The sequence below is a fragment of the Arvicola amphibius genome, chromosome 5 (assembly GCF_903992535.2).
Source record: "Arvicola amphibius chromosome 5, mArvAmp1.2, whole genome shotgun sequence".
NCBI classification, from domain to species: domain Eukaryota; kingdom Metazoa; phylum Chordata; class Mammalia; order Rodentia; family Cricetidae; genus Arvicola; species Arvicola amphibius.
The window spans coordinates 42,998,002-43,024,211 of NC_052051.1; the positions used below are offsets into that span (position 1 = coordinate 42,998,002).

The following is a 26,210-nucleotide window of genomic DNA, read 5'->3' on the forward strand; positions in this document are numbered from 1 at the left end:
TACACGGTCATCGCCACAGGCGTGTGAACATCTATTTCACAGAGAGGATATGCTACACGTCAGTCTAGTCACACAGCATTAGCATTCTGGCAAAGATAAATGGTATTTCCAACTGCATCAAATGTTTAATGAATACTAAGCTCTGCCTTTCTGCCTTTGGGTGAATCGGTGGTATCCTTCAGTCTCTCCGACCGACTCTTGGACCGTCAGCCCCGCTGACTGAACTTTTCCGCTATCTTCTGCAGCTCCAGATCCATGGCAGCCAGGTTCTCCAATTCTTTTTTCTGGGAAACAGAAAAGTGGAGCGCTGAAGTCAATTCCCACGCTCCAGTTCAGGGAGCTCAAAGGAAAAGGGACGGGGAGATTTAGGTATAGTAGAGGCTGTCTGAGTCAGCCAACATCAGGGGTCTTCAATGTGTGCTCTCCTGATCAGCAGTTTGGTCCCCCCAAGCAACTAACTGCCCAGGAATGAAGATTCCTGGGGCCCATGCCAAATTACCGTATGAGAAACATGGGGCAGGGGTGGGGGATCAGAAATTCCTGTGACTCTGATACGCTTTCAAGCTGAGAAGCACCATCTGACACGATCGGGTTAGGGAAAGGTGCTCTTTGGGCGGTCAGCATGAGCATTGGAACCCCTTGCGGGCACCAGGTGACTAAGAACTAAAGCTTACTGCGTGCCCAGGCAGCACTTGGCACTCACCAGACAGACTCTGGGGCTAGATCCCAGACAGTCGTTTTCCAAGTTCTCTAAGAAAGACGTGATACATGTCTAAGAGAGATAAGGGCAAGGATGTGCGCCATGCTGGTCGGGGGCTGATAATCAGCCCTGCTGTGACCTGGGTACCCACATTTCCCCAGAGCAGTTTCCCACCCGTTTCTCCCCATTATCAGACATGACGATGCTAATATCAACCTTCTTCATCATCATCATCATCATCATCTAATTTTAAGCAAAAGCCTCATACTGTACCTCTTCCTCGGTCAGAATTCTCTGGTCAGCCTTGCCCTTTTCATCTTCTGCCTCCTGGCGAGGCCCCGCCTGCTCCTCCGAGTTGTAGAAGTCCGGAAATTCGGCCGACTTCTTCCTGTAGTGAAGGAGCTGGTCCAGTTCAGCCACTCCGTCATCATATTGCCTTTTAAAGTCCAGATGAGGGGCCCTGTCAAAGCTTCTCTTCTCGTATCCCCAGTTCACATCCTCCGAGAAGGGCCTTTTCTCCCACCACTCGTAATTGTACTCCGGGAAGAAATTCTTCTCAGCCAAGGTCAACCCATTTCCATCTTCGCCTTCGCGGAAGTTGTCATCTGGGTGGTCTTTTTTCTCAAAATCACTATTCTTCCACTGGAGAGGGTCAAAGTAGGGGTTGAATAGCATCCCTAACCTCTTCCTCTTCTCAGCGGTGGGATAGGGTGCGTATTGTCTGTCTGGAAACCTCACTTCCTCCCTGCTTTCTTCCGGGTCTAGCAGCTCTTCCTGTTGCCACCATTTCCCTTGGTCCCCTTCCTCACCATAGTTGAGGTAGGTGTTCTCCTGTTCTCGCCATTTGCTTTGTGGATATCTTTTTGCCTTATCTATGGGGCCTTCGTGAACAGGGTAATGTCCTTCACCCAGGAACCTTTTCTCTTCTCTGCTGTCAGGGGCAGAATAGGCACCTGGCTCACCTCCCCGACCTCTGTGTTGGCCTCCCTTTGCCCCTTCATAGCCCCTCCTTTCCTCAGTTTCTTCACCGTGTCTGTTTGCCATGCTTTCAAATTCAGAGTTGGCCTGGCTTTTCTGGTACTGTTTTTCCTGGCTCTCCTCACTCTGAGTTCTTGGAGCTCTGTCCTCTTCACTTCCTCTGCCCCCATACTGTGGTCCCCAGAGGCCCTCGGGAACCTGGAAGCCTGGATAGCTTCTCATTTCTTCCCCATATTCAGGTTCCTCCTCTGAAGGCCTGTAGTGGGTTGAATGGTGGCCCCTCTTTTCTCCTAAACTAGCTGTGGTCACATCTGCCTCCTCTGACTCCTCAGGGCCATGTCTCCTTTCCTCCAATACAGGATGCCCTTCTTGAGAAGACTTGTTGGGCCGGCTTCTCCCATGGTGATGTCTGGGCCTTCGTTTGGTTACTTCAGAGGTCCCGTCTTCCTCAACTTCTTCAGATTCTTCTTCGCTCTGGTCGTGGTTGCTAAGCTCCTGGGGTTGTTTCTCCTGCCTCCTTGCCTCCTCTCCACTCTCCTGGCTGCCTTGTTCCCGGCTGTGTGTCTTCTCGTTGAGCCCCACAGAGTGTGTATCTGGTCTGCTCCAGGACTCCTCTTTTTTCTTACCCGTAGTGTTGCTTCTTTTGTTGGAGAAGGTGCTCTGTTTCTCTCCTTGAGCTTCGAGGTATTTCTCTTCTCCAGCATCTTCCCTGTGCTCTCCTTTTGGGTAATTCTTGCCTTCTCCTTCCTCCCTTTCCTCTCCCCCACTCTCTTCCGAATGGTGTATCTTTGCTTCTTTGGACTCTTGTTGGTTGGAGGGATGGAGGCTCTCCTGCAGCTTGTCTACTCCCTCTCGGCTGTGCCCTCCTCCTTCTACCCACTTCTCATTGTCTGTCTTTGTCTGGCCTTGAGTGTCTTCTCCTGGAGCTCCTGTTTCCTCCCTACTGGAGGACCAGTGGGCTACTGAGGCATCAGCTGGGTCTCTTAGCAATCGTACTTCAAACTTTGAGTTCTCATTTTCACCTCTTTCTTCACCTTGGACCTCTTTCCCACCTGTAATGAAAATATAAACACAACTGCAGAAATGCGTGAGCCTCAAGTACTAGCCTCAGTGATCGCAAAAAATCCCGAGGATGCTGGAAAATAGTTCCACAATAGAGGATAGATTCAGTTCTTTGAGAAGCTGATGCTATGGAAGTTCTTAGGCTGTGTTTAAATCCAATGGGCTCTCTGCAGGTTTAAGTTTTCACAGTACTGACCTAGCATCTCTACTTGTCAATGATCAAACAGATGGAACTTTATGGAAGACTGGAATTTAGAGCCAGAAGAACTTAGAATTCTTCTGGTTCAGCCTCCTTGTTTTGCAGGTATAGAAGATAACGAGACCCAGAAGGGATATAATTCAGGACTGTTTTTTCCATATTTGAATAAGGTGGCAAAGTTAGCCCTGTGGACATGAATGGCTCTGACTATAATCCAACTAAACAACATTAAGTAGCCAAAAGAGGGACTATTGCGATTCAAAGGAGGATTTAAAATTTAATTATTTATCAGACCTTGTTATATAGTCAATTGTGTGGACCCTATCCAGCAGGAAAGGACAGCTTAGCCTAACTCAGTCGTGTACTGTGTATTTCAACCCACAATGGACTGCGAGTTTCACAGTGGTCCCACGCCACCATATCATATGATGTCATCATATCATATGAGTCATAACCCTCTTGGTTTCTGCAGATACAATCACTGATATTTGTACAGCAGCAAAAAGGCTCACTGAGAGCCTTTTCAGATCATTATATGATTCACGGCTGTAACTGGTGCTAAGAATGGAAAGGGCTTCTTTCTTTCTTCGCTTAGGTCCCACCCAGTCCACATGTTCGTTGATGCTGACGATAAGTTTCAGGACCCTGGGTTGTCTCCACATTTCACAAGTCAGCAGCAGAAGATGTAGCTGACATTTTGCTGTGCTCTTTCATCTTTCCCAAATGTCAGTAAGTCCTTACGACATCCTCCCCAAGGACACCCTATGGAAAGAGGTGTGGAGAACACGCTGTCTTTGTTGTTAGCTGGGAGGGGCTTAGGTTTCAACCTCTCTTACCAGTTCAGATAGAAGACCCGAAGCCAAGGTCACTGGCAGCTAAGGGTCAACGCCAACGCCACCTGTCATGAGAACCACCAGTTCCCTGTGGCTGTGGAACACTCGAGATGAGGCTCAAGTAAACTGAGACTTGAGGCCTTAGACTTCATACAAAATCAGCGAATGTGTTAAAATAACATTTTTATAGATTGGGTAATACTAAATGGATAAAATAAGTACATTAGACAAAATTAGATAGAATGTTGACATTAATTTCACTTGCATTTCTTAAGTTTTTTAATGTGTCCACTATAAAATTTGAAATTATATTTGTAGTTCATACTACATTTCTTTTGAACAGCGCTGATGGGCCTTTTTGTTTGTTTTTAGACAGGAGTTGATTACGGGACAAGCGTACCAGGAACAGATTATATGAGTCATTATGAACTGATATTTACAAAGAACAAAATTTATTTATTTTACAAAACATCAAGAAATTGCAGCTGGGCAGTGGTGGCACATGACTTTAATCCCAGCACTCAGTAGGCAGAGGCAGGCAGATCTCTGTGAGTTTGAGGCCAGCCTGGTCTACAAGAGCTAGTTCCAGGACAGGCACCAAAGCTACAGAGAAACCTTGTCTCAAAAAAACCAAAAAATAAAAAATAAAAAAAAATTACAACTGGTTTGTACCTCTTTGTTAAAGCACAGCCTGGCATGATGATAACGTTCTCATGTTTACAAAGCTGCAGGTTTGTCTTCTACAAACATCTGAGAACCAGTTCATTGGTCACAGCCCTGCGCCATGTAAGAGACCATGATGATGCCCAGAGGATTATGCGTTCTACATCAGTTTGGGCTACAAAGTGAATTTAAGACAGCCTAAATAACAAAGCAAAACCTTGCCCCCCCCAAAAAAAAGGAAGAAAGGAAGAAAAAAAGAAAGAAAGAAAGAAAGAAAGAAAGAAAGAAAGAAAGAAAGAAAGAAAGAAGAGAAAAGGTGGCCCCTTGTATTATATACAGTGCTGGGGCAGGACTAATCAGGCAGGCATAAGAAAGCAAGGAGGCTTTGGGTGGTATCCTTCACTTCTTGTGCTGCCTTTCCAAATTCTTGTGTTGAAATACTAAATAGCACAATGCTGTGATAGTTTGGGGAGTTGAGACCTTTGAAGATTTTCAGGTCCTGAGGGTGGAGCCCTCACGATGGGAGCAAGGTCCTAACAAGAGGATACATGAGAAACACAACCGCCCTTCACACAGGAGGACATAGTCAGAAGGTGGCCATGTTGCCAAGGAGTGGGACAGCTGACTCAGACAGATGCTCATGTTATTCTCAGAGTTTACTGGAGGACAACAGAGGCCACATGCTCCTCTTCCTACCTGATTTAGGTCTTGAGTGTCAAGAACAGAAATATTTTTATCTCTTTTGAGTTAAATGTGTATTGCCTGTGGCAGCTGGTACCTGGAGCTGAGCACTTTGCCCTAAATTTAGCTCTATGCCCAGCAGGTGAGATTGAAAAGGGGCTGATTAGCCCATGAAGGCTTTGGCACTCTGTAACACTGAAGTGTGCAGCTCACCCTTGCTTCCAGATTAAAAAGGGAGCACGTCTCATCCATCCTGTTTCAAAGCTGACCAGATCAACCTTGGCCAACCCTGACCAGAGAAAGCTTGTACCTGGTAAGAAACTGAACTTTTCTATAAAGTCTCTTTACGCCAAAAACAAAACAAAACAGAAAAACCAAAAAAAAAAAAAAAAACCCACAATTCTTCCCTTCTTCCCAAATACTTGTTTTACTGAGGGCAGGAGAGTGGGGGTGAGCCTGGACTTGGGGTGGGACACGGGCCAAGCAGGGCATTTCCCCCACTCAGCTGCACATGTGAGTCTGCCCATTGGCTCAGGAGAAAGAAGACAAGGCCAGGAGAGAGAAAACTACAACAGGACAGGATGGTGTGGCCTAGAACTGAGTTCCCTTTGACCTATACTTCGGAGGCAATATTTAAATATCAGATGCCACTTTAAACAGTCAAGATTTTAAGCAGGGTGGTGGTGGTACGTACCTTTAATCCCAGTACATGGAAGAGAGAGGCAGGAGGATCTCTGTGACTTCCTTTGAAATTTGCAAAGTCTAAATAGCAAAATCTGGTAACAGAGAGTGTGCGTAGTCGCCCCTAGAAGATTGAAAGCCAAGCAACACACGCTCCACTGGCCCTCAATGCTGCTGGGCTGTGCTGCTGCCCTAAGAAGCGGATTGTGCTGCTGCTGCTGCTGCTGCTGCTGCTGCTGCTGCAAAGTGGGTCCTCAGAAGGGGCCCACTCTGCACTGCTTCTCTTCTGCTCTAGTCTTTCTTGCTCCTTCATGCTTTTGTGTCTAGCTTGAGTGATATTTGAAGCTGTAACCCTGCAGGAACACTTCCATCTTCCTGCCCCTCCTGCCTCTATCTGTCCAGTGTCTTGTTAGAGATCTGAACCAGCTGTTTTGTTCTCGGGTGCAGGATTAACAGACCCACAATCAGCAAGCTGGAATTACTATGACTACAGCCTGAGGGCTGAGTACTTGACTTTGGAGGTAAGGAGAGTCTGGCATTCGGTAACACTTCTCATCCCCCTCAGTATTCGTGGATATCTGGTGACCTTCTATGACAGACCATTCCCTTTGCAAAATTCATCGGGCAAATGAGGACAGGGAAAGGTAGCAGCAAAGTACTTCCTGTGATGACTTAGAACTGCTGCCTGTATAAGCAGAAAATAAACTTGAGAAAAATGAATGCGAGCTGGGTGGTGGTGGCACACGTCTTTAATCCCAGCTCTTGGGAGGCAGAGGCAGGCGGCTCTCTGTGAGTTCGAGGCCAGCCTGGTCTACAGAGTGAGTTCCAGGAGAGGCTCCAAAAGCTACAGAAAAAAAAACCCTATCTTGAAAAACCAAAAAAACAAAAAAAAAGAAAGAAAAAAAGAAAAGAGAAACACCTTGCCTGGAGTGGTAGGGAAGCTTCCATTCACAGTTTAATGGGTGTTCTCATGTCTCAGGACACACCCCCATAACTTTGATGATTCTGAGCAGGGTAAGTTAACCCAGGTTACGTCCGAGCCAATTGTCCATGGTTACTGCTGTATCACTTTATGTACAAACCCCACGTGCAGCAGCCACAAGAGTGTTTGTCTTATCATGAGAGATCCAAGAGGTAAAAAGAAAGAACTCGCTGTTTCCAGATAGACTAAAAACTACCAAGCAGTGGAAGGTGTTCACAAGGACAGCATTTGTTTGAATTGGTGTGACTTCCCAAATGACAAGAACTGTCTAGTTTTGTAAAATCTGGTAACAGGAGATACTGCTTACACCACTGTTCAAACTTTGTTTTCCACAGAAGCAGGTTAGCACAGAGAAAATACTCCACTGGCCTAGAGCAGTTCTCCGGTCCTGACCTCCTCTTAGCTTCCAACCCTTCCTCAGCCACCTCATCTACCCACAAGCAAGCACTTCTCACACCCCTCTCCACCCAAAGGAAGACCTGCTTTACATTTTTTTAAAGATAGGAAACCAAAGAATTTAAGAATTGATGGACAGCTCAAAGACTACAGTCAACCACAATTCCTTCTTTGAAAAAATAAGCCTAGAAAAAAAAAACCACTTTTTTTTTTAAAAAAATGATCTTCCCACTATCAGACAGAAGTGATATGACTTGTTTTTCTACCACTCTAGCCCATCAACACTAGCTGTAGAATTAAACCACAAGGATGCAATTGCAGGTGAGGCAGAGGCTGCAGGAAGAAGATTCACACAGACACAAAGGTCTATCTGGATGATGGCACACTTACTCTTCTTCAGGACTTGCCGGCACTCAGGGGTGACAGTTGGAACACTGGACTTGGACAGAGCACTTGAGAGGACTTCAATAATGCAACGGGTCACCTATGAGAAAACACAAGAGTGTGTTGGGAAGTTGGTGTCACAAGAACACAATTCAACCAGGAGCTTCTGTCACAAGAGGCTTGAGTGTGTGCCTAGAACTGATGGAGGACCCTCAGGGCCAGGACACAGACTGGCAGGACCATGAGGAAGCCTCCCAGGGTACTACACTACAAAATGAAAGAAGTCATTGCCTGGTGATAGCCCAAAGGAGGGAAATAAAGACCCATGTCTAATGCTTCCAGGGACATTGCCTCTGTCCGCGGGAGGACTAAACACTCTGGGAAGAATGTGTGTCCTTACTACGGGGCGGCGGCGGGGGGGGGGGGGGGGGGGTATCTCTTGTCTCTAAGAGACAAAACGTTGGCTTTGTAAGTCAACACGGGGGAGGGAGCTGTCAAAGGGAGTGAGACAGTCTAGGCTGTACACACAAGTCAAGACTCTAGACCAGCATTTCAACTTACCATTTCTTCATCGCGATTCCTGTTATCCACTGGAGCTGAGCTGACAGCTTTGAAGGAGAAAAATGGAAAATGTCTTGAATTGACTTCTTGGAGGCTTGATGCCAAATTTGCAAAACACCCTGCCTTCTTTGAGGGGACTGCAGAAGGAATACTAAGCAGAACCCACAGTTGGCATGATGACATTGGTCATCATTTCCGAGTTGCTTGTACACACGTGTGCACATGCACAGACTTGTGTGGAGTCACAAGCATACACAGCTGTTTCTCCAAGCAATGCCTCAAACATTTGGAAAGAAATGCTGCCTTACAGCCTATATAAATCAAATGCAGACCACAGATGAGGGGGCTTCTTAAGTTTTGGCAGCTTACCATGTCTTGTGCTGGTTGCACAATTGTCCTACGTTTGTGAAAAGTTTGTTAGGCTGTATACGCACTCTGTGTAGTGTCTGTGTTCTGTGCTACAATAATTTTTTTAAGTTGAAATAGAATCAGGTACCCTCTGTAAGCCTTTCCCTCTGTTCACACTGAGTGGCTACAGATCTATGGCCCTATCTGCTATTCCTGTGCCCAAGAAAATCTCCCCTAAACTCACTTTATGAAAACACAGCTATTAGAGACTAGGCATGGTGATCTAAACTCACTTTATGAAAACACAGCTATTAAAGACTAGGCATGGTGATCTAAACTCACTTTATGAAAACACAGCTATTAAAGACTAGGCATGATGATGCTCACGCAGCTTTAATCACAGCACTCTAAAAGCAAAGGCAGAAGGATCTTCATGAGTGAATTCAAGGCCAGCTTGGTCTGCATAACTTCCAGGACTGCATAGAAAGACACTATCTCAAAAACAAATAAAAACAAAACCAACAAAACAAAACCAACAAACAAAAACCAACCTCAACAACAACCAAAAAAAACATGGATATTAGATCCTTGATCACTCAAAACTTTTGCTTAAACAGTTTGCTTCTACATCTGTTTTAATATTATGTTTCCCTGCATTGTATACAATTGTGTAAACACCACTAAAGTATCAAGTTCTCCAGCCCACTATTATCTAGCTTTTTAGGGTCATTGAAAAATGTTTGAAAAGTGCCTAACAAGCTACAAGGAAAGACCCCAGGTTCTTCCTCAAACACAGGTTAGGTAAGACCTAGCAGGCCAACTTTTGGCGCTCAGGGTCATATGACTGTGGGGGGTTCTGTTGATGTTTTCCCTTTTCATTAGTGCTGAAGATTGAGACCAGGTCCTCACAGAGGACAGATAATCACCTAATGTCCCCCCACCCCCGCACTGAACTGCAGCCCCTGCCCTGGGCTAGTCCTTTATGCTCTGAATGACTGCTATCTTGAGAACATCCTCACTTTGGCACTTTTTTTTCCCCACCTGAAATCTGTGAAATTCTCTGGAAAGTAACTGTGGAAGAATTACTCCCTGATGACAAAGAAGTCACCCTTTCCCAGTTCAGCCCCAGACCATCTGTAGCAATGCCGCTCCACAATACAGTTGTCTATTGTTGTCCCCAACTTAAGGCAGTACTTACCCATACAGCCAAAGTATTAACCCTTGTCAGATTTGATGGTCAAGGGAGGTCCCATTGTCCTAGACAATTAACAGTTTACAGCTTACTATTATAGAACATCCCTGTTTCCCCCAGGGAGGCTCCTCAGACTCTTCTTAATAGAAAGGAACTAGGGTTTGCTTATGAAGGCACAGTGTGTACCTCGGTGAGACTGCTAAGTCACACGCATTTCTTCCTATAGAATCTATGATAGCAAAGTAATAATTAGAGATATATTGAACTCCCCAAACTGTTTCAACTTATGTTGTAGCAAATAAGAAATAAATTTAACACTTATGAAAAAGTGAAATAATCAAGTGGTAAAAAGAATCAAATAACAAATCTGGGAATAACTTCTGAAATGTCAGCATCCATAGAACTATACAGTTGCAAAATAGATTAATCCTGTTCTCCTGCTAGTAAACCATGGGCACCCCAAATTCAACTAAGTTGCAAGTTAAACAAGATCTACATATCAAAAAATCCTTCTGCATATGGTAAGGACATAGATATCCTACAGTTAGTTCATTCATATTAATCTTTAAAGTGCATGATCCATACACAGTTGTGGATCTCCTTCTATAAGCTCTTAGTGGTAGAAAATGAACTAGATAACTTCCCGAGGGCTCCCTACCAACCAAGATTTTGCTAAATAACAAACCACTTGGAGTCCCTCATTGCCTGATTTGGGGAAGAGAAATGGGGAGGTGATTGCTAAGATACAGGGTGTCTTTCTGGGGTGGTGAGCATGTCCTGAAATTTGGTAGTGGAGACAGTAACATCTGTAGATAGCTTATACACCACTGAGTCAGCCACTTTCAAGAGATAGGCTACATAATGTGTGAATTATAGTCTAAAATATGAGAAGGTACCATAACTCCGTTTTAGTCACTCTTAAGTATGAGCTTTATCCCCTCATAGGAGGTATGAAAATGTTTAACCACCACAATTAAGTTACAAAAATGTTACTGTTTTGTAATCTAGAACACAATGTATAGCATCACTGTGACCTCTTCAGCAAGGCTTTTCTGAAATACTTTGGACTTTAAAAATTCTAAATTATTCAGTTTGGCTTCTTTAATCAGATTGAGAACATGTATTGGTTATTCACAGGAATGATTTTTAAAAATTGAGAACATTGTGACTGCATTAAAATAAATTACCTTTGGCTTTCGTTTTTGTCAAGCATTGAATTCCTGTCAATCAAAGGTTTATATTTATAGAGTCAAGCCTAGTTAGGAATCTTGGTCTCTGAACACAGCACTTTTCTGAGGCCGAAGAGCCAAAGAGAAAAATGCTAGCTTAATTTGGTGCTGTACTTGCTTATCAGTATCCCAACACAAACACACTCTTCAAGTCATCAGAGATCACTGAGTAAATTTAGCATAATTTGAAATTCAACACCACAATCTTCTACCACACGAATCATCATTTGTTAACTCCTTCTGTTTTCATCCTCCAAAATTGCCTGAAACATTAGTTTACTACTCCGGAGGTACTTTTATAGCTATTACACAGTCTTGTTATTTTTATTTCTAGAGTACAAAATAAATATCCAGTGAGGTTTCCATTCATAAATTAAAAGCCTGTCGACTTAAAAGTGAATTACCTCTATCTAGATACATAAATACAAAGCATAAATATGTTAGCCCTGTAAACATAGACACACGAAGACCTGCACACACAGGACGTGCTGAGGAAAATGCCTTATATGCACACGGGTCTGGTTCTAACGCGGCATCTTTATAATAATAGAGGAAATTCTGCAGGTGCCAACTGCATGCATTTCCACCCCACTGCGGCCCCAGTGCTGTCAAGAGTCACACAGAGAGAATCAGACTACAAGTCCTATAGAGAGCTTGACAATTTTGCAGAGAACACAGAAGGCGGCTTTGCTCTCAAGGGCCGCACAGACCCCGCGGGGAGAGCAGGAAAAGGTTGGGAAGCTCTTGTTTCCCCAACTCACAGCAGTGAGGCAAGGGATACAAGGGAGAAAAGAGGCCAGTCAGGTAAAGGATGAAACCTAGCGTTTCCATCCCGGGGCTCTGGGACCAGGTCCAGTAGCTGTCCGTGGTGCTGAAAGCCACTCACCGGCCAGAGCTGCGGCGCCTAGGAGGCCGAGGAGCACGGCGGTCTGCATGGCTCCTCTCGCCAGCTGTAAGCAGAAGGAGCACAGCGGGTGCGGGCTCTGCAGAGCAGCTGTGGCGTGGTGAACGCAAGCCTGGCTCTTATAAAGGGCAGGCCGGGTGCAGCGCCCGGGGGCGAGCGGCGAGCGTGGGCGCCCCTTGCTCAGCCCTGACGTCACGGAGCAGCCCCGGGGCGGTGCCAGCGGGCAGAACCTCAGCCAGTGAGCGTGGCCCTGCGCTGGGTCCAGGAGGCGCAGGCGGGGATGCGGGGATGCCAGGTGTTGTTTGTCCCAGGCAAGGAGGGGCAACTCGGATTGCACGGCGCCTGCGCTCCAGCTCCCCCTCACACATCTTAGAGCCTGCAGAGGCGAGGTTGAGACTGTGGTGGATACGTGTGATTCTGATGTGTGTAAACGACGAGGTCAGCGTTGTGTCTCCTCTGCCCAGCTGAGGAAGATCCTTGCTTGGGACACACAGGCGGTTCTTAGGCCTTTACAAGAGAGTGATGGCTGTAAACCTAGAGTGTGCAGCTAGGAATCTATAACCTGCTCTTGGTCCAGATGTTAGGTCCGTATATCTGTGTTCCCATCTATGTCTCTGTCTTCCATTCGTGGACACCTCCCACCCCACATACATAGCTTATTCAGATGGGCTTTAAGAAAAAAAATCAGTAGCCCGGGCGGTGGTGGCGCACACCTTTAATCCCAGCACTCAGGAGGCAGAGGCAGGCAGATCTCTGTGAGTTGGTATACAAGAGCTATTCCAGGACAGGCTCCAAAAGCTACAGAGAAACCCTGTCTCGAAAAACAAAAGAACAACAACAAAAATAATCAGACAGGCCAAAAGGAAGCTCTGTAAAATTATCTCTCTATTTTAACTGCAGTTTCTAAGTTCAGTTCCCTCTGTAAGCACTTTCTGTGGCTTAGGCCTAATTTAGTTTAGAACATATATGTAACTGGCACTATTCCTCTTTCACTCCCTTTCCCCCTCCCCCCTCTTCCTATTCCTCTTGGATAGCCACACTGTGTTGCACTGAATGGGTATATTGGTATTTAACTAGCTCTTCCTGATAGACATTTATTTAGGTTGTTACTCCCCCACCCCCTTTGGGCCTTTAGTTACTCCTTTATAACATGGGCATAGCCGGAGGCCAGGGTATGGGTATGAAGTAACCACGTTGTAGGAACTAGTAAATCCTTGAAAACCTGTTCATCTTTGCCTACTTTTAAATTGAGATAGCAATGCATTTTTAAGCTATGTGTGCAAGGGAGGTGATAACATCTTCCAGATTATTTTTGACATGGATTCTGTTAGCCTAATAAGGAATCAGGAGAAAGCACAGGCAAGCATCCTGCTCAGAAGAGCTACAATCTGCTCTGATAACAGATTCTGAGGAACAGTGAGACTTGACTTGAGATCTCCTCAGTTAGGTGATGAAGCTGTCTACTGAGACAACCAAAAAGGGATCTCCAGTTCCTTTTCCTGAAGAGCCTCAGATTCTTTTTGCATGTGCTGAGTATACAGACAGATGCATCTTCCTGGAAGATTATTTTTACCAAAACCGCAGCTATAGAATATATGCTTTTAAATTTTTGTTTGTGTTTTTCTGCATTGGCAGGGAGAAGATAGGGCCGTGGGCATGCAGGCGAGCACCTTACCACTGTTCTATATCATCAACCCCAGAAGATCAGAAATGTCTTGAAAATAATATTTCTGAGACAACTGCTAAAATCTGAAAAGGCATAAAGACCACATGACCCTACTGTCTTGTGGTGGGAGTAGAAACTAGAGAAACCAACATCAAGACTGATACGTGAGGGTCTGGGGATTTGGCGCAGCAGGGAGAGTGCTTGCCATGCTGATACAGGGCCCCAGACCTAAGTGCCCGCCCCACCCTAGACTCAATGCTGGCAATGCCATTCAGGCTGAAAACCCCAGCACATAGATAGTACCACCTGCCAAAACTAAAGCCCAGGCCTAATCCATCCAAGTCCATGGTTTTGGGAAAGTCCCTAAATGTCTTAATTCTTACTTTCTGGCTTCTGTAGTTCCACTTCTGGCTAAATTATTGTTAACTGAAGGATGTCAACCTAGAACATAATTTTTGCGCTTAAAAGTTCACCCAGAGAAAGGCTTGGGGCTACACTGGGATCCTGAACACCTGTTGTGGTCCCCAGTTACCTAATAAAAACTATCTATTGACTTAAAGCCATGTCTGAGCAGACTTCTCTAGTGACTAAGCCACAACAATGCAAGCCTGCTCACTGGAATTCAAACCCATTTAAAGGTGGAGGGGAAGAACCAATTCTACAAGGTTGTCCTCCGACCTCCACTCATGCACCCCCACTACACACACACACACACACACACACACACACACACAAAAGAAACAAAACGGGGTGGGGGGGGGCGGAGAGATGGCTCAATGGTTAAGAGCATTTGCTGCACTTCCAGAGGAACTAGGTTCAATTCTCAGCACCGACATTGTGGCTAACAATCTACTATCTGTAACTTCAACTCCAAGGAATCTGACCCCTCTTCTGGCCCCCTTGGGAACTGCACAAATGTAAACAGACATATATGTAGGCAAAACATCCATCCACATAAAAGTAAATAAGTCTTTCAGAAAAATTTAAACGTAAAATGTGAACATGAAAGACGCTTATTGGCAAAGACAGACTGGAAACTCTTGCCCACCTAGAGTACACATAGAAGCAGAGGATGTGTGAGAAGAGACAGCATGTTACACTAGAGAGGCCAGTGCTGCGTAAAAGACCTGCAAAAGCACCAAGTCTTGTGACCCAGGGCTTTTTGACCAGATGTTTTCCCCAGTTCATTACACCATTCCCATTTTCAGGAGTGACTTCTTTTTTCCTGTCTTGGAACTCACTCTGTAGACCAGGCTGACCCAAAACTCACAGATATCCACTTGCTTCTGCCTGCCAAGTTCTAGTTCTGTTTTCAACCATGTGTCACATTTCAATGGGTCATCCTGCCATGTTCTCCGAACCCCCACCACTGTGACCTGTACCTATAGCTGTGTTGGTAATTCTTTGCTGATGTTGAGGCAAGTTCCTTGAATATTCAAAAAATGTTCTTTGTTTTTAGAAAATGCATATCAAGACTTCAAGTCTCAAATTTTGAGAAAAATATAAGGAAAAGAAAGAAAAAAATCACTCAAACATTTTCAAGTTTTTTTTAACAGATCTTGCCCAAAGTTTGTAAAAACAGCATAGGGTTTTGACCATCTGCAGATAGTGTAGGTGTGTCACACCAGTTCATCTGCCTTCACATTGTCAATAGAAACCTTTTCTATGGGGCTTCAAAGGGGCCTGGGCACCTTTGGGAACCTGAACTGGAGCTGCGGCCTCTGCCTTGGTTTGAGCTTGGGCTTTAGTTGGCAAAGTCTACTACCCTTGGCCATGAAGCTTCTAATCCACTTCCCAAATTTGGGATGAACAATAGAAGCAAGACAGCTGAGTTTGCAGCTGGAGCCATTGGCATCTTGATCTTGACCGTCATGGGCTTCACAAGAGCCTTGATGGCGTCTGCACCTGTGCTCACTGCCTTCTCACTGATTTGCCTGCATCTTCCTCAGGCCTTTCTTTTTGTGCTTCTTGCCAAAGCGCATGTTCGACTCCTTTAAGAGATTCCTATCTTTGTGACCAGGGTTTCTTTTTTTAAAAAATATTTATTTATTTATTATGTATACAGTATTCTGTCTGTGTGTATGTCTGCAAGCCAGAAGAGGGCACCAGACCCTATTACAGATGGTTGTGAGCCACCATGTGGTTGCTGGGAATTGAACTCAGGACCTTTGGAAGAGCAGGCAATGCTCTTAACCTCTGAGCCATCTCTCCAGCCCTGTGACCAGGGTTTCTTAATGCCATTTCTGTGTTTGAGATTGGTTGTGTATGGTGTGGCTCTTGGACTGAACATGAACAGATAATGTCTAAACTGTATGTATCTGTGGAACCAGAAGAGAAAGAGAAAGAAAGATCTCTCTCTCTCTCTCTCTCTCTCTCTCTCTCTCTCTCTCTCTCTCTCTCTTTCTCTCTCTCTCCTTCTTGACTCACTATGTAAACCAGGGTAAGCTAAAACTCACAGAGATCCTCCTGCCTCTGCCTCTTGAGTGCTGATATAAAAAATGAGCAACACTATGCCTGGCTAAGTAAAGAAAAACTAATAATAAACATTTGGGCAATTATGATAAACAGTATACTACAACAGCATACTATTTTTGCATTTTTTATGAAACCTGAAATTCTTTCAAAACAAACAAAAGCGAATGTTTGTGATTCAAAAGAATTTGCTTAGAATCTCTGTTAAGCAGTGGATACCGAAAACAGGAGCTGTGCTTGGTGTGGTGGAACCCCAGGCTAGCCTGGGCTAGAAAGAAAAGAGCACAGGAGGGAGAGAAGGGGCGTCCAGGAGAGGTTCTCTCTGTTGTTGACATTACACAAGGGTTAATACTACTCTTTAAAATGTGCTAACTATCTGTAGTTATTTACAACTGCTATGTCCCTGAAGTATTTGCACCCCAGTTTCCCAATACTTTCTCTTTCTTCTTTTTCCCTAGAGGACCATGATTAAGCAATGCTAGAACCCTCTTTTGGCTTCTCAGGGTGGGTTTGGGCTGTGTTTTTGTTTATTAAGATAACCTTGGTGAAGGAATGCTATTTTCATCATTGCCAATTAGTTGAGGGCAAAGGGCAGCCCTGGCCAACAGCCAGTTTCTACATCCACTTTTAGATTTCTCTGTACGGGAGTGACGGACGCTGGGAGGAGACTGCCAGCATGTGCGGTTTTTTTTGGAGACAAAAAGAAAGAGGAACACTAAAGGAACCAGGGCTTAGACTCTGAGAGAGGGACATGGTCACAGTTTTTAATGATATCATAGTTTGGCTGCCCTGGGAATCCTGCTTTGACATGGCCCTTCATAACTCCCCTATGATTTCACCTTGAAAAAGAAAGCAGAGTTTGTGCTGTGTGGATGTTTCTGCAGACTGCTTGGCCCAGCTGTGCTCCATCCCAGGCCTGTCTTCTCCCTGACTCGGCACTCGCTTTCTCTGCATCGCGTCATTTTAAAGACTGTCTTCATCTGAGGGCAAAGGCCATCTCATCTCGTTTTTGCTAGGAAGCTGGTTGGCTCTTCTCAGTCCTTTATATTTCCATACAAAGTGTTAAATCAATGGTCAATTTTCACTTAAAAACCCGGCTGGGATTTTAACAGGAATGACACTATATTTTAACAGCTGGGTAGCTGTTCTGGAACTTGCTCTGTAGATCATACCGGCCTTGAACTCACAGAGATCCACCTGCCTCTGCCTCCCAAGGGCTGGGATTAAAGGTGTGCACCACCATGCCTGGTAAGATTTAACTTTTTGATTGTTGATAATATTCCGGATATAATATTATCTCAGATAACACAACAAAATACTAGAAAAAGAAGTCACGGGAAACAGTATTTCCCCGGAATTCCTTCCTAGAACTGCGGCGGAATAAACGCAGCTCCAGGGCCCAGTATTTAAGAAGGTGGTTTTGTACACGACTTCTGAAATGATCACCCTTGAAAATGAAATCAACAAAGGGAATTTGGTACTGAAAATAATACGTAGGGATAAGAAGGCAAGAAGGCTGCTGGGCAGCAGCTGGAAATGAGAGAGGCTGCTCCTGCCAGAGATGCAATGGTTTCTTTCCAAAGAGGAGGAGGGGGAGAATTACTCAGCGTTTTGTTATTTGTTATTTTTTGTTTGTTTGTTTTTTGTTTTCTTAAAGCTAGTGCCTCTTAGCAACTGAAGCTACCTGGAAACAGCAGGGCAAACCAGGAAAAATCATTTATAAAAGCCAGTCTCCCAATGAGACAGATAAGATCAGAGAGAAAATTGGAAAGCAAGCAAACAAACGGCAAACAGATCAAACCACCTTGGAGTCTGGGCTCTAACTCTGGATTCTTGTTTTCCAATTCACTAACTCATTTGTTTGTAAGGCTAGCTGACTGCGGCTTTGGTAAATCCTTAGATTAATCACAGCATTAGCGCCACAAGGCTGGAGATTAAAGGTGAGAGCGTGGCCTGCCAGGGGATGGTGCAGCCATGGAAACTGTTGCCCTGCAGGTATATGTCCACAGAATTCCCTTTGTTGGCAGCCACCAGGATAGACCTTTATCTCTAGTGACTCTGACTTCATCCCCGCCCCCTCCCCGACCTGAGCCTTATGTCAGCTAGTAACGTTCCCTGGATAAATTTGATTCTGGAATACCTACTATATCCAGTTTCTCTAGCAGATAAGATTTTTGATGTATTTTGAAATAATTAAGAAGTAGCAAGCCCATTCCAGTCTCAAGAAAGGTTTTACTTTTTTTAAAATCCACCAAACTGTGAATAATGTAACACCACACAACTTTCATGCAGATATATTTTAAGAAAATGACCATTTCTCAAGGAAAGTCAGGAGGTGAAGCCAGGTCATGTGTAACACAGCAGGGGTGTTCCTCAGTTGAGGCTTGCATAGGATGAGACATGTGAAACGATTCATCTGTTCTTTAGTACATTTGAGAGGAAGCAAGACACTGACAGTGGGGGGGGGCTGGTGAGATGTCCCTTTGGGTAAAGCCCCTTGCCATCCATCCTGACAGCCTGCATTCGATCTCCAGGCAGAAAGAGAGAACAGATTCCTCCAAGTTGTCCTCTGTATGATGTCCCTGTCCCAGCTAATAAACAGAGGAAGAGGAAAAGGGGGAGGGAGGAGGAGAAGGAGACAGAAAGGGGTGAAGGGTCACCTATGCTTTGAGTATGGTAAGTTTGACGAGCCCTTCGTGCTTTTGACAAATTACCACTTGATATTACTAACCATGCAGTTCGTAACCGGAGTATCTAAAATGAAGGGTGTTTATGACCTTTGTATATTCTCCCATTAATACACACTCACTGGGCAACGTGACTTGGTTTACAAAGCACTTTTATATGTGTTACAATAAGGTTTTAAAATTAATGTTATAGGACCAAATGTTTAGTTCTCCCTTTACAGATGAGACTAAAATAAAAGACCAAAAAACAAATAAACAAACAAACAAACCAAAAAACATGATGGTGCAGTGGCAAAAGGCAGGGCTGAGATTCGTTCTCTTTGTAAAATTAATTTTAAGAATTTTCATCCTAAAAATTGAACATATTAAATGAATTAACTGGTGCAGTCCACAGATCTTACATCTATAGGTGATTAAAGTTTAACACATGTACCCATGTAGTTACCGTCCAGATCCAGAACATTCCCAGAACCCAGAAAGCTCCCCCATCCCTTTTATTCAACACTCCCAACGAATAGAACTGCACTTCCAATATCTAACACCACAGAATCCTTTAGTCTGTTCTCAAATTTTGTATAAATAGCACCACGTCGCCTGTGCCCTTTTGAGCCTGAGCCCTTAAGGACAGTGTGGCATCACTGAGATCTGCCCATCTGTCTATAGAGAGCGGTGTTCATGCTCTCCGATTCTGTGTAGTGTTCCGTACTATGGTGTGGAACAGTTTATCCACGCTGCTGTTGGTGAGTGTTTGGATTGGATTGTTCCCAGCTTAGAAGAACTATGAATCAATATGTTGTGAACGCTTGGCTGAACTTGTCCCATCAGCTCCTGTACACGTTTCTAGTGTTCTGAAATAAGTATTTCCGGGACTGAGATTTCAATGGGTGTGTGTGAACATCACATAATATGAACTCCGCAAAGCTGGCAGGATCGCCATCTTAGTACCAGGACACAGTGAGGCCAGCACATGTCACTTCCTTCCCACATCTATGTAAAGTTTGTCCCCAAAGACAAAGCGGTCTTTTCATTTTTACATACTAACCCCAGTTCCCCCTCCCTCCCCTTCTCCCACCCCCCTCCCTGCCTTCCCCCTTTCCACCCCACATCCACTCCTCAGAGGAGGTAAGGCCTCCCTTGGAGAGTCAACAAAGTCTGGCAGAGTTTATTGTTTGCTGACTCATTGGTAATACCCAGAGACAAGACAGGAAAGGAATTAACCTCACTGGGAGGACACTGTCTCCACTCAAATCACACTAATTTTTCTTAATTTTGGTATTTTTTTCCCCTAGAAACTCTAGCGAAAAGACCAGACCAGTGCGACCACATGAGAGGACACTTCAGTTTTCTTTGACTTCAAGCTTCACAAGAGAGCAGGGAGAGATTGTACACACCCACACCTATGTGGGAATTCAGGTTTAAAATTGTCTGTTGGGTGGTTTGGAGTTAATGAGAGGCCTGGGACATTGTCTATTGACCAAGAAGGGAGAGTTGGCAGAACCTGAGATAAGATGGAAGCTGTTCTCTCAATGTACCCTCCCAGTTCAACAAAATGTTGTGTGCGCAGCGTAGGTTGAAAAATGCTAACATGTATGGGGCTAGAGAGATGGCTTAGCAGTTAAGAGCACTGCACTGGCTGCTCTTCTAAAGGACCTGGTTCAGTTCCCAGCACCCACATGGCAGCTCACAACTGCCTGTAACTCCAAGATCTGACACCTTTACACAGACATACATGCAGGCAAAATATCAATGCATAGATAGATAGATAGATAGATAGATAGATAGATAGATAGATAGATAGATAGATAGATAGATAGATAGATAAATGTTTTTTTAAAAAAAGAAAAATGTTTGCATGTTGTATAAAGCAGATGGGTGCACAGCAATGCAGAAAGAGTCTCCCAGGTAGAATCAATGCAAGGATTGGGTGGCCTTGGGTTCTTCCTAGCCACAAAGCAGAAGGAAGCTAGGGGAAACCATGAAATCTGGCCAGTCCTGAGAGCACAAACCTGTAGTTCCACTCATTTTGGATTCGGGATCAAGAAGATGGCAAGATTAAGAGCTAGTCTACAGAGTGAGTTCCAGTCCAGCTTGGGCAATTCAGTGAGATCCTGACTCAGACTAAGAAGGAAACAAAGACCTGGGGTGTATCTCAGAGGCTGAGCACTCGCCTAGCCTCTGTCAGGTCCCATTCAATCCCCAGTCAGATTTAAAGGAACATTTGCCAGACTTTGTTGCCTCCCCAAAGGAGGTCTGACCTCCTCTGGAGGGTGGGAAAGAGGAGAGGTGGGGCAGGAGAAAGGGAGGAAGGGGTATTTGGGTTGGTATGTAAAATGGAAAAAAAAAATTCTAACTTAAAAAAAAAGACAAAGAAAGTCTGCAGTCCTCCAGTGCTGAGCGGCAGGAGGCTGAGACCTCTGTCCTGCTCTCTTGGGGGATCTTCCCATCTCCCAGTACCACTTCTCCGTGTCCCTGGTGCCTGCCCACAGCCTCTTTATCCCCTTGCTATGAAGAAGCCTGTGGATACAACTGTCTTCCTAAGGAGATTTGCTATTCGGCTACATTATAAAACAACCCTTTAAAAATGTGGCGTTTCCATTACCCACCAGAATGAGTGGCCATGACTCTTAAGTCATGCCACTCTCGAGCTAACAGAGCCGTTAGGGAGAGTTCCCCAGTAGTTCTGTCCTGATGGTTTTGGGTTCCCCATTTTCCCCCCTCTGGCTGCTGAATTCTGTTGCCAGTCTCTGCTCTCATCCCAAGGAGCCATAAAATGTCAGTTGGTTCTGCCTTGTGAGTTTGAGATTTGATGACTTTGCTCTGTGAGGCAGCCTCCTCCTGCTGATGCCGGCATGAAAGTTATTGATGGGACCATAGAGCTCAGCAGCCCCCGGCAGCTCTTCCCTAACAGAACTGTGTTCTGTAGGTGGAATGTCCAGGGAAAACTTTACATGGGAGAATTGTAGTTTTATCTACCTATGAATATTTCATTTCCCACTAATTCATAATGGCCCTTGAGGAACCATTACTGCTAAGTAAATATGCATACCTTAAGTGCTCTCAAGATATAATTGCCCACGTTTTTGTTTTGAGTAACAAATATGCAAATGTAATTTTTGCTAAAGGATCACTCCCCCGCCCCTCTGTCCCTACTTGCCTTTCATTTCTTTTACCTTCTCTCATAAAGGTAAAAAAAAGAAAAAAAATACCAATTTTATATTGCCACATAAACATGACACTGTCTAAAATGGCGTGTCACCAATGCATATGCTCATCTCAACACAATCTATTTTGACCTTTACAAGACACATGATCCTATAAGACACAAAGAAAATGCTAGAACATTTACTAAATTTGGTCTTTCCTGTCTCCCACACCATTCCAGAAGCACAGTGGAGTCAAACTTCACAGAATTCACAGGACAGAGAATCTTTGGCAAATACGAAGAGTTGAGTGGTACCTCAGCTCTGGATGTAAACAGGAGTATCAAGGCTTATCAGACTAAATCTCTTCCAACAGGTGCCAACTTCTAGCCCAGAGGGAGAAAGGAAAGTAGAGTTTCAGAGTAGCCTTCTGATGAGGGTGCTGAGAATAGAATTTAGGTCCTCTGCAAGAGTGGTACTTAACCACTGGAACATCTCCTGAAACAGCCCCGGCACAATTTTTTTAATAGAATATTTAATCGTCCTCTGAGTCTGATAAAAATAATAAATAAAATTCTAGCTGCCTGTTGGAATGTCGAATGACCTTGTTGGCTGGGTCTTTTGCTGGTCATCACTTGCAGAGATGTTGGGGGATCTTACCATCTATTTCAGGAGGGTACTAATACTAGGGTTCAAAGGGCATCACTATAGAGCATCCATGTTGTGTCCTAGAACAAAGACTTGGACAGAGGCAGGTGGATTACATCAAGCCAAGTGAGAGGATTGATAAGGAAATCATTAAGCCATTCATTAAAAAAGTGAACCTGGAATCCAAGCAAGGGTAAGCACAGAAGTTTTTGTTTTATTTAGGTTTTGCTTTTTCTTAACATATACTTTAAAACTGTATTATTTTACCCACCATGTGTGTGCATGTGTGTGCATGAACGTGTGTGTGTGCATGCATGTGCGTGTGCATGTGTGTGTGTGCCAGAGTATGAGAATTGAGGTTGGAGGACTGCTGGCCCAAGGTCTTGGGCTTGAGCCTAACACCACGACAAACAAGCGTTCATTAGTTTCTACCATACAAGAGTCTTCCTGTACGGCAAGCTGTCGTTCTTACCCAAACTGTTCGACTAGAGGAAGAAAGTGACTTCAGGGTATCCGGTGATGAGGGTGACTTTTCCAGCCATTTTGAGTCCTCAGGTTCTGTGAATTCCAGCCTTCATTCCAACTGGCAGCAACTGTCTCTATATGGAAGGGAATTGTCTGGTAGTTAAGGTTCTGAACACTGCAGTGTAGTATTAAAAATGAGTGTCTTCCCAGCTTCTACCAGACTGACAGGAACTGGGGTTTACAGCACCCACCCCACCCCGTCCATTGTGCAGTATTAGTTTAAGATGTGTTACATTTGTTTACACTGTGGAATATTCATTTAATGATGCACAGATGTGCTGCATTCTTTTATGTTGCATTTGTTTTAACTCTGTGAAGCTGTGTGACTTTGCCTGTCTAAAACACCTGATTGGACTAATAAAGAACAGAACAGCCAATAGCTAGACAAGGGAAAGGATAGGTGGGGACTGCTGGGCACAGAGAATAAATAGAAAGAGAAATCTAGGTTCAAGGCAAGAGTGAGGGAGAGAAAAGACAGAGAAGGAGAAGGAGAAAGAGGACGCCAGGGCCACCTACCCAGTCACACAACCAGCTAAGGAGTAAAAAGGAAATATAAAGAAAGGTAAAAAGCCCAGAGGCAAAATGTAGTTAAAGGGAAATAGGATAATTTAGTTACAAAAGCTAGAAACAAGCCACACTAAGGATGGACATTCATTAAGTAAGAATAAGTATCTGTGTATTTATTTGGGAGCTGGGTGGTGGGTCCCCAAAGAGCAAAAACAAAGAACCCAGCTATCTCCCACCCCCACTCCATATGCTTACTTTCTGCCCTAGCTGCCAAAGTCTCCCAGCTGGATTCCCCTCTAGTGCCCACTCGCGTGGTAACATCTTCCTGGCTTCCAGTCTCGGTCCCAGTGCCTCATCTCTGTAGGAAGAAAAACTGCTTTCATTTGCATTTGCTCCCCTGGATCTGTTTCTGAGAGGAACCTAAACTGGACTCACAGGCACTGGAGGTCTTTCCAGCTCGTTATTTTACACCATGCCATCCACTGAGGCAATCAGAAAGCAGAGGAGACCATGTTTGTCAAGCCAGGAAAGTCAAGGGCACCTTTTCACAGCAACAGCCAAACTTTGAGCCTCAGGGAACTGCGGTCACAGTGTCAGCTGCGGCCTCATGTTACTAAACCACACAACCCCATCTTCCATTATGGAATTTTAGCATCATCAGAAATACACTGAAGTGCAGAGGGCAGCAAATCTAAGGTCCACATCTGCCCTGCCCAGCCTGCTGGCTAGTAGCCTGGCACACTTTCACGGGCAACTCAAGTGCTGACGGAACCTCGGAGAAGAGATTTGAATGGTCACACTGAGGTTAGCACAACATCAGGTAGATCCATTGTGCTTGGTTTCCCTTTAGAATTGGGTCAGGTGACAGTAAAGGTGCCACCAATACACAAAAAGAAATTGTTTCCTTTTTAATGAGGTTAAAGCCTTTGCAAACATGGCACCCAAAATATTGCTGCTTGTCTGGAGACAGAATGCATCAGACAGAGGGTAAGGAATGCCCTAATTGGTCGCGACTGTAGGCTCTGCTAGCCAAATTCAAGTGGCAGGACTTTTCATTTACTGCCCCTCAGAGAAGGGCAAGAGTTAGGGACATCCTACCTGGAGTGTCTCTGAGGTGTACCTTTGGCTGTGTTCCTGCTGGCCACATATCCACACAGCTCACCTGTTTTTAGAAACCTGGTATCCATCCTTCTGGCTAATTCCTTTAGCAACTCATGGCCCCATTGAAGTATTAAAGTCGGTCAGAGTTCATTTCTCCCTGACGATACCCAGAACGTCGACTGACAGGGAAATCGATAGCCCAGAATACAGCTTCTTCCAGGGTCTTGTGCAGGGAGGATGAAGGTCATGGTGGGGTCCTTTGCTCCCGCTCCTTTAGGGGTCCCTTCTGCTTAATGCTTAGTTTATGTTGCTGTTCTAAAGTTCCCAGATTTCACGTGCGGCGCTGGCCAGCTGAGATTCACAGCTACCATAGTCAGTGGTGATGGGAAGATTGGCAAAGAAACGTCCTGTGTAAAAACGAGAGATTCAGTCCACGTCAAACCTTATAGGGCCCTAAGTCACTGTGTATGTGCATAGGGTGAAAGCCCTCAGCACAGTGCCGAAAAGAAAGGAAGACGACCACGATTCGAAAGGTGCTTCTGGGGTACAGCAACCACATGGAACCACGAACCCTTATGTGGATCCTTACTTCAGTAGCGAGAAGGCATTCTTGAGAGAATTGGGGAAAACTGGACGCGGACAGAGGATTGACTGATGTCAAGGAATGGACTATTTCCTCGGGGAAATTAGTGGTGTTGTGACTGAAAAAGAGAAAGAAGCTGGGTGTGGTGGTACATACAGGTAATCAGAGCACTGGAGGTAGGGAGGTCAGAAGTTCAAGGATATCGTCAGCTGCATACCTAGTTTGAGGCTAGCCTGGGCTATATGAGACCCTATCCTCCACCCCCAAAAGCTTCACCCATAGGATATATTCTGCTAAACTTACTTATGCAATAGAGCAACATCTGGGATTTGTTACAAAGCACCCTAGGGAAAGGCTGCATTGTATCTTGGTAGAGGATCCACCTGCCTTCAGGCCCACATGAACCAGCTCTAGTGGTACAGGCCTGTTATCCCAAATCTGGGGCCAGCCTGGGTTTTATAGAAAGTTCCAGGGCACCAGAGGATATATAGTGACTTTGTATTAAAACACAAAACAAACAAACGAAAAAATAAAAACAAACCACAACTTGTCAATAAATATATTTTAAACAAACACATTTCAAATGTATATATTTTATGAAATGCATATGTTTACATCTAGAGTAAAAACATATGTATATGTATATATACACATAAATATTTCAAGTAAAATAGTATAGAAGAGCCCACAGCTGACACAGGGATTGTATGCAATGACTGAAGTCAAGTCACTTGGTTTCACAAAAGAAGTTTTAGGTAAATAAGCTGGAGAATGAGCTTGATAAGTTGGTATTATATAAACAAATCCGATTACATAACAAACTGCTTTAGGCCTTGGATCCCGTGAGGTGCTCCTTCTGTCTCCATAGCATTCAACCCAGGGCTGCAGAGTAAGTGATGTTTAATAAATGTGGGCTAATGGACTAAACTCAGGAAATGAATCTTTATGAAGAGCAGTTTAATTTTCCATGCACTTAGCTCCATGCTGCTCAATCAATTTGGAAAACCAGGCTCCCAGATCCAACCTCTTTGGAGATGAATCAGTGTTTGAGCTTGAGGGGCTTTGGAGCTGTGCTAATAACCTCACTT

At 44.6% G+C, this 26,210-nt stretch overlaps 1 protein-coding gene across 1 annotated transcript; it reads right to left on the reverse strand.

Annotated features, from left to right (window-relative positions):
• On the reverse strand, nt 1-24,918 carry Chgb (chromogranin B). The gene is made up of 6 exons (XM_038330865.1): nt 23,694-24,918; nt 22,879-23,005; nt 8,121-8,167; nt 7,566-7,659; nt 974-2,730; nt 1-284 (listed from the first exon to the last, which is right to left on the reverse strand). Exons 3-6 carry the CDS (start codon nt 8,121-8,123, stop codon nt 207-209), a joined length of 1,932 nt encoding a protein of 643 aa, XP_038186793.1. The 5' UTR covers nt 8,124-8,167; nt 22,879-23,005; nt 23,694-24,918; the 3' UTR covers nt 1-206.
• Between the last annotated feature and the right edge of the window lie 1,292 nt (nt 24,919-26,210).

Coding starts and splice junctions, on each gene's coding strand:
- Chgb (XM_038330865.1), bottom strand. Junction 2,731..7,565: donor CCGGCAAGTCCTGAAGAAGA/GTAAGTGTGCCA, acceptor TTTTCATTACAG/GTGGGAAAGAGGTCCAAGGT. Junction 285..973: donor GAATTCTGACCGAGGAAGAG/GTACAGTATGAG, acceptor TCTGTTTCCCAG/AAAAAAGAATTGGAGAACCT.